This window comes from Physeter macrocephalus, chromosome 14 (assembly GCF_002837175.3).
Source record: "Physeter macrocephalus isolate SW-GA chromosome 14, ASM283717v5, whole genome shotgun sequence".
NCBI classification, from domain to species: Eukaryota; Metazoa; Chordata; class Mammalia; order Artiodactyla; family Physeteridae; genus Physeter; species Physeter macrocephalus.
In genome coordinates, this window is record NC_041227.1 from 56,131,683 (window position 1) to 56,150,211 (window position 18,529).

At 48.7% G+C, this 18,529-nt stretch overlaps 1 protein-coding gene across 1 annotated transcript in view; it reads left to right on the plus strand.

The window, feature by feature from the left end:
• The window catches only part of LOC102994318 (sorting nexin-29), a 497,441-nt gene extending 483,322 nt beyond the window's left edge, over nt 1-14,119 (plus strand). The window contains exon 12 of the mRNA XM_055089742.1: nt 8,328-14,119. Coding sequence (XP_054945717.1) covers nt 8,328-8,457 — 130 coding nt within the window. The 3' untranslated portion in view covers nt 8,458-14,119. The remainder of the gene's footprint in view (nt 1-8,327) is intronic.
• Nucleotides 14,120-18,529: the final 4,410 nt, after the last annotated feature.

Genomic DNA, 18,529 nt, shown 5'->3' on the forward strand with positions numbered 1-18,529 from the left:
AGTACCAGCGGCCCCAGCCTGACTGCGTGGTCTCCTGTGTCATCTAGTTGTGGCCTCTGGGGCCAGACTGCGTGTTCAAGACCAGCCTCTGCTTCTCACTTGCTCAGGGGACCCCGGACAAGTGGCTCCTGTGCTTTGATGTCCCCAGCTGTGAAACACTCCGCTTCACAAGGCTGGCGTGCAGATTACATGAGAAGCGGTGTAATTTTTAGCCCAGGACCTGACAAGCAGTGGTCCTCTTTAATCTATCCGAAAGGGTTAAATCACCAAGTGCTTTTTGGGGTCGGTAACTGTGAGGACCCAAAGAAGAACCAGACCAAGTCCTGCCTTCAGGGAACCCTTGGTACTGCCAGGGCCATTTCTGGGTCACATCCAGATGGTGACACTCTTTAGACCCAGGTCAAACCGAGGGACAGGAAACAGAGAGGAAATGCCACGGAGGCCTCCTTCCTCAAATCCACAGGGTACAGCTCACAGAGAGAAATCTTCATGGATGTTAGCGGAGTGATGGAGTGCGTGGGTAGAGGTGGGTCCCCATTGTGTGGTCCTGAGCCTGAAGGTGCCTGGCGCACCTTGACTGATGGCGGTGGGGGGGAGGGCAAGGCCTCCCCTCCCATCCCACAGACCGGAGGGCACGAGACGCAGGCTGTGCACATCCCGGAGGCAGTTCTCCCAACTCCTGCAAACACAGGCTTCGTCAGGGAGCCGGGTACAGGAGGACAGCAGCCACATCTTCTACAGAAGGCCGCTCAGTCCCAGCTGTGTTCCAGGATCCAGCCCAGCAGCAGGCGTGGCCCCTGCAAAGCCACCCTCCCAGCTGCAGAAGGCAGCTCCCAGCAAATGGAGTATTGACCGGCCCTTGAAAGCCACTTTATAAGTGAAGTGAACAGCAAATCTCTCCTCATGGTCATTTTCACTGAGGAGTGGTTGAGACCGGCGGATCAATTTCACCTGTGTGCTGGGGACGGAGACGCCATGGCAGTGTGCCCCAGAGGCTTATTGAAAGGAACTGTCCCCCCTGGGGCTCCTGGCAGGGGCCACCTCCACAGACACGGACTCCCTTGGCACCTTGATGGTGGCCAGCAGTGGGGAGAGAGTGTTGCTGAATGTGTCTGTGGATCGGAAGACCTGACAGGAGGAGGGGGCTCCAAACATCCCTGCCGAATACCCATCTCTCTTCCATCTCTATAGTTCTTTAGGGCACCTGTTCCAGAAAGCCTAGTATGGTCTCTTCAGAGAAGGTTCCTTCCTCTGCCTTCCAGCCTCCTGCCCCCAGGTCAGACAGATGGAAGACTTGAGTTGTGCTGGGGAAAGGAACGGGAGGTTTTGAGGTATATTTCTGTAGTTTTTAAAATCTTTGTAAAAGCCTCTATCCACTTCCCTTGATATATTGATGCCTCAGCCATCAAAGTTCTTAAGATTTTGCTGGCCAGACTTTGCCTGTGCCTCTTTTATTTCAGTGATCTAGGGGCCTTGAAAGAGCCAACTCTATTCCTATTTGTAACAGACTCAATAAATATGTGTTGAATGATACATGAGCAGTAGAAAGGACCAATATTATGCCCATTTCACAGATCAGAAAACTGAGCCTTGGGGAGGTTATAGATCTTCCTCAAAGGTCCTAAGGTGTCTAACTGAAGGCACACAGGTTTTCTGACTTTGAATATGGAGCTTCTATTACTCCACACGGCCTTTTGGAAGTCTATTTTTTATGGTGGAAGTGGGGCCTTTCTTGCTCTCCACACTTCCCTTTTCTTGTCTGCAAAATTGGGGTAGACATACCTCCCGCATTAAAACAGAATCGGGTGGATCAGGAACGTAATTTTACCTTGCTCAGTGGTTCTGCTCCTGCCCAGATCCAGAGCCACCAGCCTGCTTTATTATAAAAACACAGCCTGGAGGAAAGAAGAGCTTCTCCGTGGCCTGATTCCTATCGATGGGGCTGGGTAAGAAATGGCACTGTTCTCCTTTAAATCTCACTAGTGCACGAGGCCAACAAGGCTGTGAGCAATGAGAATTTCAGCCTGAAGACACAGAAATGTGATGGCATGCAAGGTGGTGGCTGCAGTGAGCTTTGGTGTTAAAAAAAATCAATGGTCCTTATTTAAGGCTGTCCTTGCAACCGTGAGACCTTCCTGCTTCGCTGGAGCTGCATGTGCACAGCCCTGGGCTCTGCTGATGGACCTCAGTCCTGGGGTGCATGTGGCCTTGGCCCTGGCGCTCTCCTAGAAGGAAGGGACCCGGGGAGAATCCCAGCTCTCTTTCACATTCAGAGCAGGCCCCACCCTTTTCTCCATTCACCCCGGACCCCTGTCACCTCCCAGTTTATACTTACCAACAATCCCATGCCTTCAGATACTACTGTTAAACCATGTGAAATTGCCAATACTAGATTTATTTTTTGTTGTTGTTTTTGTGGCAAGAGCATTTAACCTGAGACCTTCCCCCTTCACAAATTTTAAGTGTACAATACAGGGCTGTTGACTGTAGGTACAGTGTTGTACAGCAGGTCTCTAGAGCTTATTCCTCTTTTTTTTAATTTAAATTTTATATTGGCGTATAGTTGATTTACAATGTTGTGTTAGTTTCAGGTGTACAGCAAAGTGATTCAGTTATACATATAGCCATTCTTTTTCAGATTCTTTTCCCTTATTACAAAATATTGAGGATAGTTCCCTGTGCTATACAGTAGGTCCTTGTTGATTATTTTATATATATTGGGTTGGCCAAAAAGTACCTTGGGTTTTTTAGTAAAAATAAGACATTTTTCATTTTCACCAAGAACTTTATTGAGCAACATATCCACCCTTTTGTTCTACAACTATCTGCCGTTTTTCAGGCAACTTCATAATTCCATCTTCCCAAAACTTTTTATCTTTTTGAGCAAAGAACTGTGCCAGGTGCCTTTTACAGTCTTCCAGGAAAAAAAAAAAAGAAAAAGAAAAACATGCGGTCTTGCGTTATCCTGATGGAAGATTATGCGTTTTCTGTTGACTAATTCTGGATGCTTTTCGTCGAGTACTGCTTTCAGTTGGTCTAGTTGGGAGCAGTTACTTGTTGGGATTAATCTTTTGGTTTTCTGGAAGGAGCTCATAATAGAGGACTCCCTTCTAATCCTACCATGTACACAGCATCACCTTCTTTGGATGAAGACCGGCCTTTGGTGTGGTGGGTGGTGGTTCATTTCACTTGCCCCACGATCTCTTCCGTTCCCAGTCTTCCAGGAAATTGAAATTTTTTCCATTAAGAGAATTTTGTAAAGATGGAAATAAATGGAAATTCGACAGCACATTATTGTACAGCATCCACTTCTCATCACCCATCACAATTTGTTTTAAAAATGGAACATCTTCTTTACGTTTCAGTAGAGACTTGCTTGTGGAAATATGGTCAAGAAGGTTTTTTTTTCACTGAACTTACGCGGAACCCAAACATCAAGGCGATTAACATAACCAAGCTGATGCAAATGATTTTCAACGCTTGATTTGGATGTTTTGAGTATGTTGGCTGTCTCTTGCATGGTATAACGTTGATTGTTCTCAATTAACGTCTTGATTTGATCGCTATCAACTTCGACTGGTCTACCCGACTGTGGAGCATCGTCCAGTGAGAAATCTCCAGCACGAAACTTCGCAACCCACTTTTGACATGTTTGATCAGTCACAGCACCTTCTCCATACACTGCACAAATCTTTTTTTGCGTTTCAGTTGCGTTTTAACCTTTCTTGAGATAATAAAGCATGATATGCTGAAAATGTTTTCTTCCACCTTCAATATTAAAATGGCTACACAAAAATTCACCAATTTTGATAAGTCTTAATTTTTAAGTGCACGCGGATATGACAGCTCTCACAAACAATCTAACAAAATTGTTTTGAATGAAGTTAAAGACAACTAAGTGCTACTAGAGCCGTCTTACGGAAAAAACCGAAGGAACCTTTTGGCCAACCCAATAGTGTGTATCTGCTAATCCCAACCTCCTAATTTATCCCTCCCCCCAACATTTCCCCTTTGGTGACCAAAGTTTGTTTTCCAAGTCTGTGAGTCTGTTTCTGTTGTAAATAAGTTCATTTGTATCACTTTTTTTTAGATTCCACATATAAGTGATATCACATGATATTTGTCTTTCTCTGTCTTACTTCACTTAGTATGATAATCTCTAGGTCCATCCATGTTGCTGCAAATGGCATTATTTCGTTCTTTTTTATGGCTAATATTCCATTGTGTATATATACCACATCTTCTTTAAATATTCCCCTGTCGATGGACGTTGAGGTTGCTTCCATGTCTTGGCTATTGTAAATAGTGCTGCAGTGAACACTGGAGTGCGTGTATCTTTTTGAATTATGGCTTTCTCTGGATATATGCCCAGGAGTGGGATTGCTAGATCATATGGTAGTTCTATTTTTAGTTTTTTAAGGAACCTCCATACTGTCCTCCATTGTGGTTGTACCAGTTTACATTCCCACCAACAGTGTAGGAGGGTCTCCAGCGTTTATTGTTTGTAGGCTTTTTGGTGATGGCCATTCTGACCAGTGTGAGGTGATACCTCATTGTAGTTTTGAATTGCATTTCTCTAATAATTAGTGTTGTTGAGCCTCTTTTCATGTGCTTTTTGGCCATCTGTATGTCTTCTGGAGAAATGTCTGTTTAGATCTTCTGCCCATTTTTTGATTGGGTTTTTGTTTTTTGACAGAGCTGCATGAGCTAGCTGTTTGTAAATTTTGGAGATTAATCCTTTGTTGGTTGCTTCATTTGCAGATATTTTCTCCCATTCTGTGGGTTGTCTTTTCATTTTGTTTACGGTTTCCTTTGCTGTGCAAAAGCTTTTAAGTTTACTTAGGTCGCAGTTGTTTGTTTTTATTTTGATTATCCTAGGAGGTGGATCCCAAAAGATATTGCTGCGATTTATGTCAAAGGCTGTTCTACCTATGTTTTCCTCTAGGAGTTTTATAGTATCCAGTCTTACATTTAGGTCCTTAATCCATTTTGAGTTTAGAACTTACTCATCTTATTCAACTGCAACATTATGCCTGTCAGTCAGTAACTCCCTACTTGCCCCTCCCCCTGCCTCTCTACTAACCACCATGCCAGGCTTTGGTTCTCCAAGTTTGACTCTTTCATATGCCTCATGTAAGTGGAATCATACAGTAGCTGTCCTTGTGACTGGCTTATTTCCCCTAGCATAGAGTCCTCAGCATTCATCCATGTTTCCACATATGTCAGAATTTCCTTTTTTTAAAAGGCTTGAATATTCCATTGTAGGGATGCACCACATTTTTTATCCATTCACGGAGATTAGGTCATTCCCAACATCTTCCCTGTTGCGAATAGTGCTGCAGTGAACATGGGGGTGCAGAGGGATTTCTTCCAGACCCTGATTTCTATTCTTTTGGATAAACACTTATTCTACCCTAGAAGCCTTGGCTCAAAGCCAGCAAGACACTTGCCTAAGGAAACGCAGCTCGTTAGTGGCTCCACGTGGGGTGAACTCTCCTGCCCTTGCCACAGCGCTGTGAGGGCCGAGCGATCATCAGCCCCGTGTGGCAGGCAGCCCAGGGCACGAGGCTCAAGGGCAGCGAGCAGAGCCCGTTGGTGGGGGACCCGAGGGTGTCCTGGCTCAGAGGCCCCGCCCTCACCCGCTGTGCTACTCCACACACAGGTGCCTTTGGTGAAACGAAATGAAATGCCAGAGTCCGGGCCCCGCTGTCTCGTAACTGTCCCCTCGCACCAGCCAGGCTCCCGCCTCTCCCAGGCCCTCCCAGGAGCCAGCTCTGGGACCACGGGCTCTGGTCACTGTGGGCAGAGGTCCTCCTGGCCTCGCACACCATGCCCAGTGATGACAGCAGCCATGGGCACAGGGGCAACTGGCTGGACCCCTGACCCCGGACAGTGTGAGGGGAGGCCAGTGGTTTACAATGACCTTTACACCTGAGCCCACCTGCACACTTGTAATCAACAGCCCCTCACAGGGGAGCAAAGATTCCTTCCAGCATCTTCTTCCCATCCTCTAAGTCGCGTTCAGGGATAAAGAGGCTTTGGGCCCGTGGCCAGTGCCATTCTGAAGGAGGTACCCAGAGGATTTGGAGCAGCTCCAGCTTGGTTCAAGGTCAGATGCTTCTCTTCCCTCCATGCACAGAAGATAAGCACACCCTGGCTCCCATGGGAGAAGGTGGTAATTAGAAGGATTTTTCATTTTATTATCTTACTGAGATGTCGTCCCAAATGGGAAATGAGGGACATCTCACTGAGCACAGTGTCTGGGTCCCTGAAAAAGGCGTGAAAATCAGCTCGTGTAACCCGAACCACTCCTGAGATGCAGGAAGCAAGTGGCCATTTCAGGGACCCCTGCGGGGACCATCCCTCTCTGGATATGATCCATTCCTTTGCTTATCTGGACTGGGCCTGGAGACAGCTGGTGGTGATCCTGGATCTGCCACTTACTAGCTGGTGGCTGTGTCCTCCCTGAGCCTCGGGGCTCAGCTCTAGCTGGGCTCTGTCTTCCCTTGCAGAGTCCTCTAGGACTCGCGTCCTGAAAGCCCTTGGCATGGAGCCTGAGGCCACAGAGACAGTCGGGATGTGCGAACAACCTTTCATCTTTATTTTTTAAAAGCATTTTGTAGCAGTGAGATATTTATTATCAATGTTTTCTCTTATGTCTCTTTTATATTTTCTGTCAGCTGTGATCTCACCATTTAGAGGCAGTTATTATTCCATTACCAAGTCGTGTTGATTCTACTTTCTATTCAAATTTCAGTCTGTGGTAGACAGAATGACACACACCCCCAAATTCTGCACCCTAACCCCTGGGAACCTATAAATGTGTCCCCTTACATGGCAAAGGGGACTCAGTAGATTTAAGGATTGGGGCAGAGGGGAGATATCCAGGTGGGTCCAGTGTGATCACATTGTCTTTATAAGAAGGAGGCAGGAGGGTCAGAGGGAAAGAGAGTTGAAGATGCTGCCCTGATGGCTTTGAAGATGGAGGTAGGGGCCACGAGCTGAGGCCAGCAGGCGGCCTGCAGGGGCTGGGAAGAGCCCGGAAGGATTCTCCCTTGGAGCTTCCAAGAGGTACACCTTGAATGTAGCCTCATAAGACCCATGTGGGACTTCTGGCCTGCAGAACTGTAAGATAGCACAGAATGTTGTTTTAAGCCACCGAGTGTGTGGTGATGTGTTACAGCAGCCGTGGGAAATAACACAGAGTCCACCACCTCTGCATTCACAGCCCCAGCCCAGGCTTCTGCGCGTGCCTGGAGGCTGCGGCCTTGGCATCGGGCACTTCCCAGCGCAACCAGATCATGGAGCCCCCGCCGCCGAGAGCCCTCCAGCCGATGCCCTTCACCCTCCGGCTGCTCCCTCCCTGCCTTCCACCATGCTCCGGTGCCCAGAGCCTCCTGGCCCCAAGCTTCACCCAGGCTGGCCCCCTACGCCCGCTTTCAGGCACTTCCTGCCATGCCCCAGGCTCCCTGCTCAGGGAGGCTCTGGTGGCATTTGTAACCTAAGTCTTTGAACGTGTGATGTTTTTAACCCCCTTCGGACTGTGAGCTCCACGGGTCCTGGGAGAATCCATTTCATTCACCGTTTATCCCCAGTGCCTTGCACAGTGCTTGGCCCGCGTGGGTGCGCCAAGGATTCACGGATGTGAACAAATGTATCCTTCAGGTGTTTTCTGTACACGGCGGGGTTACAGCCTCCCTACTGTGCTTTAACCTGTGTTGGAATCATACGCCCTTACGGGCTCATAAACGCACTCCCGTGCCCCTGTGCGTACCGGCTGCTGCTGTCTCGTGGTTATAGGTGTTTTTTCACTAGTATATCCAGTATCAGTGATCCTTGCATTGGACGCATAAGTTGTTCTGTATTTTTGGCTCTTTTACATACTGCTGTCGTAAACGCCCTTACAATTGGACACTGGCAGACATAATTCCCTCTTTTGTGTTTGTGCATCTTTTATGACTTTAAATGCAGTGTTCTCCCAAGCATTTTCTTTCTTGGACTTTGAAATGTGCCTTTGCTGGAAGATCAGTGAAGATGGTGAGAAGACAGCCGGGGCCAGAACCGTCTTTCGCTGACTTAAAAGCGGGTCCAGAGCTGCGGCCCCAGAGCTGTGCTGGGCGCTGTTGACGGACAGGAAGTTCACACGACAACGTGGACGCCCCTCCCCACTTCTCCACGCTGCTCTTGCCACCCAGCCAGGCAGCAGCCATGCCCCGGAGGCCACTCCCGCCGTCCACCCCACCCCCAGCCCCTGCTGCCCTGCCTGTAGCTACTGGCACTTGGAACCCTGACCTAACCCGATTCTCCCCGCTCTGCCTGTCTTACAGTGACGTCACCCCTCCCGGAGAACCGCTGACCAAGAACAGCCAAACCAAAGTGGCTTCCCGCTTCCCCAAGCTGTCCCGAGGTCACCCCAGGGAGCCGCGCAACGTGGAGCCCCAGAGCGGCGACCTCTGACCTCGACGGCCACCCAGACTCGGGCCCTACGTGCTGCGCCAGCTGCCTCCACCCCGGCCATGGCAGCTGGCCCCTTCCACCTCGGAGGGACAACCCTGTCCCCCCGGTGAACCCCAGAGAGCACACCTTCCCCGCCAGTCCCGTGACACCCTGATTAAACTGGGCCGTGTGAGAGCAGGGCAGCTCCTCGCTGGACAGACGCAGACACGTGGGCCCTGCTCTCCCCGGGCCCTGCCCTGGGCCATGAGGGCCAGCCGTTCCCCTCCCTCCAGCCCAGGGGCCAGCAGGAGGGTGGGCGCTGGCTCGGGCTCGGAGCCCCCTGGTTGAGATGCACAAGTCTGATGTCTCAGTTGGTCAGAAGGTTCATTGAGAAACCCCCTCTTAACTCTTGCCCACGTGGGAATTCGAATGACTGTGGTTTTTTTTTCCCCTGTTTAATGTTATTGCCTGCTACAACCTGTGGACGTGAAGGGTTTGGGTGGAGGCTAGTTCCTTTCCATGCACCCCCCCACCAGTGGTCAGTAGACACCCTAGTTCTTGCCACCATGCTCCAGGGAGACAGTCCCGTGGCCTTCGTGTGAAGGAGCCATTAGAGGGATGCGGAACTGTGGTTCTTGGAGAACCCCCCTACCTCCTTATGGTTGATTCTGGAAGGACCAGCCCCTGTAGGAAACCTGAGGCCCCTTAGGCCCATGTGCACCTGGTCAGGCCAGCCATCAGCAGCAAACCCAGTGACCCATATTGGAGAGCCCTGGGCTATCCAGGAGTCGGTGGCCTTGGCCTCGAAAGCCTAGAGGAGAGCCCTCAGGCTGTTAGAGACTCAGCTCCGGGAAGCATTCCAGAAGGTTCTGTGGGCCTCGGGCTTTCAGACCTGGCCCCGGGGCTCCGAGGCGCTCAGCGTGGCTCTCTGTGAACTTGGACACAAGGGTCCACTCTGCACAGACCATGACCATCCCCTAAAGATGAGGGCGTGCAGCACGGCCTCTGTCAGCCAGCATGGTGTCGGCAGGAGCAGGGCCCTGTGCGCCCTGACACCGGTCCTTCTGCCCCCTGCCATTCAGAGCGGGGCCCTGGCAGGTCGCCCCAGGGGACCACAGCCATTTGGCCAGCTTTAACATCCAGGATCATGGAACTCTCTCCCACCCTGGCCAAGAGCCATCCTCAGCTGCTGGTACAAAGAGGCATTTCCTGAGGACAATAGCCGATGTAAATGTGTGTGAAAGATGTCGGTAGAAGGCTAACCACTCATCGGCTTACAGCTGGGTGAGCGGTGTGGGTAATCACTGAGCATTTCCTAGATGGCGGAAAACTCGGGAAGGAATGGCCTGGAAGGTTTGTGCTGCGTGTTCCTCCCATCAGCCAAAAGGAAACTTATCAGAGCAGCTGAGCAGAGCTGAGGTCATCTACGCACAGCTCTCCGGATACTCGGAGGAGGCCCGAGTGACTTCTGAGGGAACATTCCGCCAGGTGAGCGAAACAAGCCGGCTCTTCTCCGCAGATGGAGTGGGGAGTGTGTGTCTGGGGGCCCTGCTGTCAGCTCGTGGGGATCAGAGGACCCGAGGGACGCTGTGTCCTAGAAAGGCAACGTGGTTTCTCTCTTCCGCGTGTGCCGAGGGAGCCACTGCACGTGCACTTTGTTGGAATCCCGAGTCCCACGGCGCTGCCTTGAACACAGAGCCCTCCTCGACCACATCCTCCGGGACTGTCTGGAAGCTCCAGCTGCCCCAGATCCCAGCCCCCTGCATTTGGGTCCCTCCACAGCAGTCAGTTTGATGCCAGCTGACAGGCTGCACAGCCAGATCTGTTCCCAAGGTGTCTCCTCTCTGGTTGTACTAGACCCAGAATGGAACCACTGCCCCGACACCCCCCAGGGCCAAGGGTTCCGATCAACCAGCCTTTTCTGGCGCCTGACCCGAAACACATCTGAGTGCGAGTCTTGTCTCGCCTTCTCCAGCCACCCCACCAGGAGCCAGCTTTGACATTCTGTGAACAGAGTTAGTTAAAAAAAAAAAAAGAGCCAAACAAACAAAAAAAAGCACCCATAGCTACGGCGGACAGATGCTGAGCTGGGAGATACAAATGCACTCGCAGCCCATATTTAAAAAGGAGAAATTCTGCCTCTCCATTTTTTTAAAGCTTAATTTTTCACGGAAAACTTGCCCTGCTCTCCCAAAATGTGGATTGTATAAAGCATGTTCCTGGGGGCCCCACGGGGACCCTCCAGGCTGCTTGCTGTCGGTACCTCCGTTTTTGTGATCCTGCAGAAACCCTCATCTTCAATTGCTTTGATTTCAGCTCAGACACACATGTGACATGCACATTACAGCACCTCCTCAAAGCCTTAACTTTGGAATCACATGGAATGTTCTGCAGTGATTAGTCCATCCAGCTGCTCAAAATACTCCTGCCCTGCTCTCCAGGGTGGCGGGATGGACTTAAAAGGGGCAGACTCCCCAGCTCCTAGAGAAAGAATAAAATACCGAGGTCCTGGCCGAGATCCGGGACAGAACTGAGGATGTGTCGTCATCTGCCCATCAACCCAAATCCAATTCAGAGGGTGGGAAATCCCCTGGGACCCATCACGGGGAAAGACAGCCCTTCAGAAAGGAGAAGTTGACATTGCTTCTCTCTCCTTGATCAAATTAGAAGATTGTTTGGAGCCTCCAAAGTTGGCGTCTGAGAGAGGAAGCCACCCCCCCATTCTGAAAGGAACTGAAGGGCCCGTTTCTCTAGCAGGCCTTGACCCTCTGGTATCCCACCTGTACGGGGAGGGAGAGGCCCCTCCAGGTCCCCTCTGCAAAGCCAGGCTGTCTGCTCAGGGGCAGCTTCAGCCAGAACGGGCCGCAGCATCAGCCGGGTCCATCTCTGCCATCATCTTGTTTGCTCTCTCCTTAAAAGAGAAAACCAGGGCTTCCCTGGTGGCGCAGTGGTTGAGAGTCCGCCTGCCGATGCGGGGGACAGGGGTTCGTGCCCCGGTCTGGGAGGATCCCACATGCCGCGGAGCGGCTGGGCCCGTGAGCCATGGCCGCTGAGCCTGTGCGTCTGGAGCCTGCGCTCCGCAACGGGAGAGGCCACAGCAGTGAGAGGCCCGCATACCGGGAAAAAAAAAAAAAAAAAAGGAAAACCAAAGCTCCCAGGAAGGGCGGTCCGAGGCTGGTGTAAACCTCGCCCAGAAGCGAGCTTTCCCAGCTCCTACTCCTGCAGCTGGTCTGGAATCCTGGCTTGAAACAACCCAGCATCTCTCCACAGTCAGGCCCTGGGGGAGGCGGCGGCTTTCCTGGAAGAGGCTGTTAAACCCCACGGTGGTCACCTTTAACACCATCACCAGGCCCATCCAAGGGCTTCCCAGCTACAAAAGGCATCACCTGATTGAGCTGTAGAGACAGTACCATCTTGTGAGACCTGGCAAGAGGCGTGAAGGGTTGAGGCGGAGGGACGTGGACCAGTGTTTGTGGACAAGGTATGGTCACACAGCATGGGGCCTACTGGGATGTGTTCTTTGATAACCGCTGGATTTTACAGTGGTGCCGAGCCGTGCTGTGCCTTTAAAACAACAGAGGCAATCAAAGCTGTTCAGCTGCAGCTAATGCCCAGAGGCAGCAGGCCCTGGAGGCCCAAGAATTAATCCCCAGGTTTGGGGCTCAGAATCAGGAAACAGGAATGAAGACCCACCCGCCAGCCCAGTTGATCCGAAGCACTCCTAACACCCTGAACTCGGGCTCTGCGGCCCCAGGCAAGCCGGTGGCCTGCCCTCCTCTTTTTCTCCCATTTCCTCAGGAGACAGTTTGCCCACTGGAGGACCAGGTCACAGGGTTTCAGGCCTTGGTCCCCCACACCACCTGCTCACCCTCACAGGGGGTGCCGCCAGCTGGCCCCTCACCTGGAGGCCAGGCCCTGACCTCGGGCCCCGGCAGACCTCTCCTAACAAGTCACGTCTGGCATCCTTCCTTCATCCCTCAGCCTGGCAACTTGGTACCAGCGCCCATTCATGGGAGGTGCTCTCCCACAAAGGGGGCACCTCGCCTGGGCGTGTCACTGACAGTAAAGAACAGTCTGCATTCTCAGCCTCAAGCTGCGTGGGCATCCCCCAGGACCTGCCAGAGAAGGACCCTGCCTGGGAGCGTCAGATCGGCTAAGAGGCATCCTAGAAGGAGCACGCCCTGCTCGAGCTTCAACCCCAAAGGCAATAACTGTCTTGACCCTGTCTCGGTGTTTCCCCTGAGACACTGCCACCCACACTGGACCTTCCCGCATGCTGGGCGCTTCTGGCACGCAGGCATCTGCTCACGAGCAAGGCCTTTTGCAACGATCATTTTTCACAGTATTGTGTATTGTTTCATTAAAGCTAACAACATTAAATGTTTGCTGTTCAGATGGGCTTCTGTGCTAATTTTGCACAATCGTAGCACTGTATATTTTATCTAACATTCCCATGCCAAAAAATTCATTTTTCATGTTTCCCTAACACGTGGTCTTGATTACGTTTCTAAAATAAAACTTCAGCTACTGGATCGATAGAAGTGAGGGTGGAGCCTTGCCGATCTCCGTGCTCTGAGCAGAGCAGCTGTCTCCTCATCCCACAGTGACTGAAACGCCCCTGCTCAGTTCATGGCGGGATTTCTGACCTTCCCTTCCTCCATGCCTGTTGCTGTGGATGGGCCTGATTTGGGTAGTTCTCAAGTCTGTCAAGGAGCCCTTACTTTCATCTCTAAATCCTAACAACTGCATTAAATGGGTTTCCTTATCTACCCAATCAGTTTAGGAAGAGAAGTGGAAAAAAAAATCTGGTTTCTCTAAAAGATGATGGTTGAGACTATAGCAAGGATGAGCAACCCCACTCGAAGGACAGGCTGGAACCATGAGTGTTTCGAGGTCCAGGGATTCACTTCTTACTGGCACATAAATGTTTTTCCATCATCACTGAAAACCACTAGCTGACCCGCCCAGGCTCCCCGCCTGCCCTCGAATCCCATCAGGTCTGCCTCCTGCCGTCATGAACTGCAAGGGGAGAAGCCATGCACCTCCGACGATTCTTTCCGCCATCACCCGAGACCAGACAAGGGGACGCCCTTGCAAAAACTGGGACTGAGGACATGGAAGGTTACAAAATGGGGGATCACATATTTGCACCCAGAGTTGCTAGCCCCTCCAGAGATGAGCTGGAGAACAGGCATAGCCAGGAGTGAGGGGGTGGTGGATTTCTTATCATCTAGGATTCATCCTAGAAAGAATGTCTTTGCCTCTGCAGCCTTAGTGGCACCATCCCTGGCATTGCCATTTGGTAGAACACTTTGCTTAACTCATCAGATGCTGACTTCTTGGAGGAGGGAGTCTTTTGACTACAGGCGCCATGGTGACCCAGCCGGAGTCACCCACGATCGGGTCCCAGTGAGCCGTCTGTCGCAGGGAACAAGGCGACAAATCTAGAGTCTAGTGTCTGGATGGGAGGCCTAGAAGCCCGCGGATTCGCTCTGAAACACGTAGTATTATCTTAACTACCCTGTTCTGTTAAGGTTTACACAATAGAATTTTTAAACAAATGTGTTTAATTTTCTAAAATCTCTTGTATTAAAATTTTCTTTTGGAATAAGCTGTGGTAATTTTGTTACAATCTGGTTGAGACACACCTCTTTACAACTGACAACATTAAAACAGTGACATTTTCTAAATTAGATACTCGGTTTATGGTCTCTCGGATTCTTTGTGTCCATTCTTTTTTCAGCAGTTGGAATATTAGGTGAACTTTCAATATACGTGTTATAAAAACTTCCAGAAAGGTCCTTCACCATTGCACATGTTATCCTGAACCAGAGGATTTGATTGGACGAACATCACTTGTATTTGAAGTGGAGCAAAACCCTATTTTGAGTTATTAGGTCTGTATTAATTGGAGACGTAGAATCAAAATTCTGTACAGAAGAAAAAAAGCCCCTCCTATTCATTCACTCAGAAACAGATAGTTATTGGGCACCTACTATATATACTATCATGCGTGGCACCGGGCATGCAGCAATGACCAAGACAGAAAAGACCCCTGCCATTTTGGACTAACATTCCAAGTAAGGCAGATGGACAATAATATGTATATTTCTTCCTATCTATCTCTCCATCCATCTGTCTATACACACACACACTTCTTAAAGTCAGCCATCCAGATAATTACAGACTGCAGTAAGCGCCATGAAGGAATAAGCAAGGCTTGGAGAAAGGATCTCCTGTAAATAGTCCAGGCCAGGCTTTCTCACCCTCAGCGCTGCTGACATTTGGGGCTGGACAATTCTGTGTCAAGGGGACTGTCCTGTCACTGTAAGATGGTCAGCAGCCCTGGCCTCTACCCACTAAATGCCCCTAGAACCCTTTCCGTACTGACAACCAGAAATGTCTCCAGATTTGACCACACGTCCCCGGAGTGAGGAATGGTCCCCCCTTGAGAACCATGAGGCTAGACCAAGGGGTTCTCTTGGCAGATGTGACATTTAAGCTGTGACCTGAAGCATGAGAAAGAAATACTACACTGTCCCCTGCTCCCCACCCCAAATTTACATTGGCTTAAAAATTCATACCCTATAGCAAGGTACTTAACCTTTTTAACCAGGATGATAAGAGCCTAGGCATAAGGTCAGTATATACAAGTCATACCCGCAAATCCTGGGGAGATTCTGCTCAGGGCCCCACGAAGGGTGCACTGCAGACTGCTGAGCCCAGTGCTGTGGAAAGGGCACTCCCGGGCTGATAAAACAGGAGAAGGGGTGGGACCAACGCTGGATTTTGAGGGCGCGTACATGGATCGCACTGCGTCCTGGGCTCTACAGCCTCCAGGTTACTTAACTCTGTGCCAACCCAGTGTATCCTGTATTTGAACAGATGAGAAAACTATGCACAGGTTGAGTGCTGGCCCGAGGTCCCCCAGCCTCAAGGTAGAAAAGAAACAGAGGACTGTTTCCACCGTGCCCACAGCATGGACTGTCTTGGCCACACTCTAATCTGTCCTGGTCTCCCCTCCCTCACTTCCAGTATGGAACAAACTCCCCGATAATCCTCAACCTCTCCTCCCAGCTTCCCAGCCATCTCCAAGCATGGCTATCTCCCAAGGGCCCTATTCACTCAAGCTCCCCCAAGGAAAGGCTGTCTTTTTTATTCTGCCTCAATCCATATTCCCAATTCTCAATTTCCCTGCTTCAAACCACTTTGCCTCCTTAAAAACATCAATTCCTTTGACGTTCATGCCATGCACCTGTAACACTCTACACCAACGCTTGGACTTGTATATTGATCTCCGAGCTGCTTCTCACTCACTGATGATTAACGCCTCACTCAGGGGCCCCTCCATCCCCTCCAGCCACACCCCGCATCTCACTTCTCTGAGCTTCTTCCTCTCCAGAGGCTATTCCTCTGGGCCACTTGCAGCTCTTCTAAACCAACGCGGTGGCCATCACTGCACCACCTCTGTAATCTTGACGTCAGATTCTCTGCTCTGATCCACTCTGTCCCCTCAGCACTTTGCTCTAGTGCCCTCACAGCAACAACTGTTCAAATTTTTCAGGCCTGCAATCTGTCTTTTGCCGCTCCGCGGCATGTGGGATCCTCCCAGACCGGGGCGCGGACCCGGTTCCCCTGCATCGGCAGGCGGACGCGCAACCACTGCGCCACCAGGGAAGCCCCAATCTGTCATTTTTTAAAACCTGTCCTCCTCACATACTCTTGCCAAGCACCCCCGTCCCAGTGCTGGTTCTGAGGGCCATGACGATCATCGCTCCCTTCGGAGACATCTGTGATTCCCCTGCCCCTCTTTCACACTTACTTGGCAAAAACCCAGCCCTAGTCAAGCCCAACTGACAAGCTAGTCTAAAAGCTAGTATTACTTGTAACTTTGGTTTGTAACTCCACATTTTGTTTTCTTCATAATTTAAGAGACTAACGCATTTAAAAAAATTATTAGTTTATGTTTGGGAGCACACAATGTACAAAGATGTATAAAGGGGTGGGGATGGAGCTGTAAAGGAGCAGGGTTTCTTTGTTACTAAAGTTAAGCTGATGTAAATTCAAATCATTATTCAAAGTAACTTTAGGTTGTTAAATGTAATCCTCATGGTAATCACAAAGAAAACAGCTAGAGAATATACACAAAAGGAGATGGGAAAGGAACAGTTCATGACAAAAAACTAAACACCAAAGACAGCAATGCATGGAATAAGGGACAAAAAAGCTATAAGGCATATAGAAAATGAATAGCAATGACAGAATAAGTCCCTCCTTATCAGTAATTAAATTTAAATGGATTAAACTTTCCAACCAAGACAAAGATTGGCAAAATGAATAAAAACACATGATTCAACTATATTTTGTCTACAAGAGATTCACTTTAGATCTAAAACCACAAACAGATTTAAAGTGAAAGTATGGAAAAAGATATTCCATGCAAGTAGTAACCAAAAGAGGAATGGCTATACAATATCAGACAAAATAGATTTTAATGAAAGTTTCAATACAGGAAGAAGATATAACAATTATAAACATTTATGCACTTAATAATAATTATCAAAAAATAGAAAGCAAAAACTTACAGAATTGAACAGAGAAACAGACAGTGCTACAATTATAGCTGGTGACTTCAATAACCCACTCTCAATAATGGACAGAATGACCAGACAGAAGTAAGGAAATAGAGGATTTAACCCAATAAACCAACTAAATCTAACAGACATACACAGAGCACTCTACCCAATAGTAGCAGCATATACATGCTTCTAAAGTACACATGGGACATTTTCCAGGACAGACCATATGTTAGGCCACAAGTCTCAACAGATTCTAAAAGATAGATTTCATACAACGTGTCCTCTCCAACCTGATGGGATAAAGTTAGAAATCAGTAACAGAAGGAAAATGGAAAAATCACAGATTTGTGAAAAACAATACAAACAACCAATGGATCAAAGAAATCACAAGGGAAATTAGAAAATACTTCAAGACAAATGAAAATGAAAACATGACATACCAAAACCTATGGGATGCAGCAAAAGCAATGCCAAGGGAGAAATTTGTAGCTATAAATGCCTATGTTAAAAAACTGGAAAGACCTAAATCAGCACTCTAATCTTACAACTTCAGGAACTAGAAAAAGAACAAACGAAACTCAAAGTTAGCGGAAGGAAGGAAATAATAAAAATTAGAGCAGAAATAAAATAGAGAGTGGAAAAGCAACAGAGAAAATTCATGAAAGTTGTTGAAATGTATCAACAAAATTGACAAACCTTTAGCTAGATGGACCAACGAAGAAAGAAGTTTCGATTTACTAAAATCAGAAATGAAAATGGGGACATTACTACTGATTCTACAGAAATAAAAGGATTATGAGTACCATGAACAATTTTATGCCAACAAGTTGGATAACCTAGATGAAATGGACAAATTTCTAGAAACACAAAACCTACCAAGACTGGATCAAAGAAATAGAAAATCTGAATAAACTTATGTATAACTAGTAAGAAGATTGAATTAGTAATCAATCTCCGCAGAAAGGAAAGTTCTGGACCTGATGACTTCACTGGTGAATTCTGCCAAACATTTAAAGAACTAATGCCAATCCTCAAACTTTTCCAAAAAATTGAAGAAGAGGGACTTCTCACTCATTCTATGAGGGCAGTATTACCCTGATACAAAGGCAGACAAAACAACTACAAAATAAAACTACAAACAATATCCCTGGTGAACACTGATGCAAAAATCCTCAACAAAACACTAACAAAGAATTCAGCAGCATATTAAAAATATTATACACCATGACCAAGTGGGATTTATTCCTGGAATGCAAAGATGGTTCAGCATGTGAAAATTAATATAATATGCCACATGAACAGAATGAAAGGGGAAAAAACCCACTTGATCATCTCAATAGATGCAGAAAAGGCATTTGACAAAATTCAACACCCTTACATAATAAAAACACTCAACAAACTAGGAATAGAAGGAATATACCTCAACATAATAAAAACCATATATTAAAAAAAAACACAGCAGGGCTTCCCTGGTGGCGCAGTGGTTGAGAATCTGCCTGCTAATGCAGGGGACA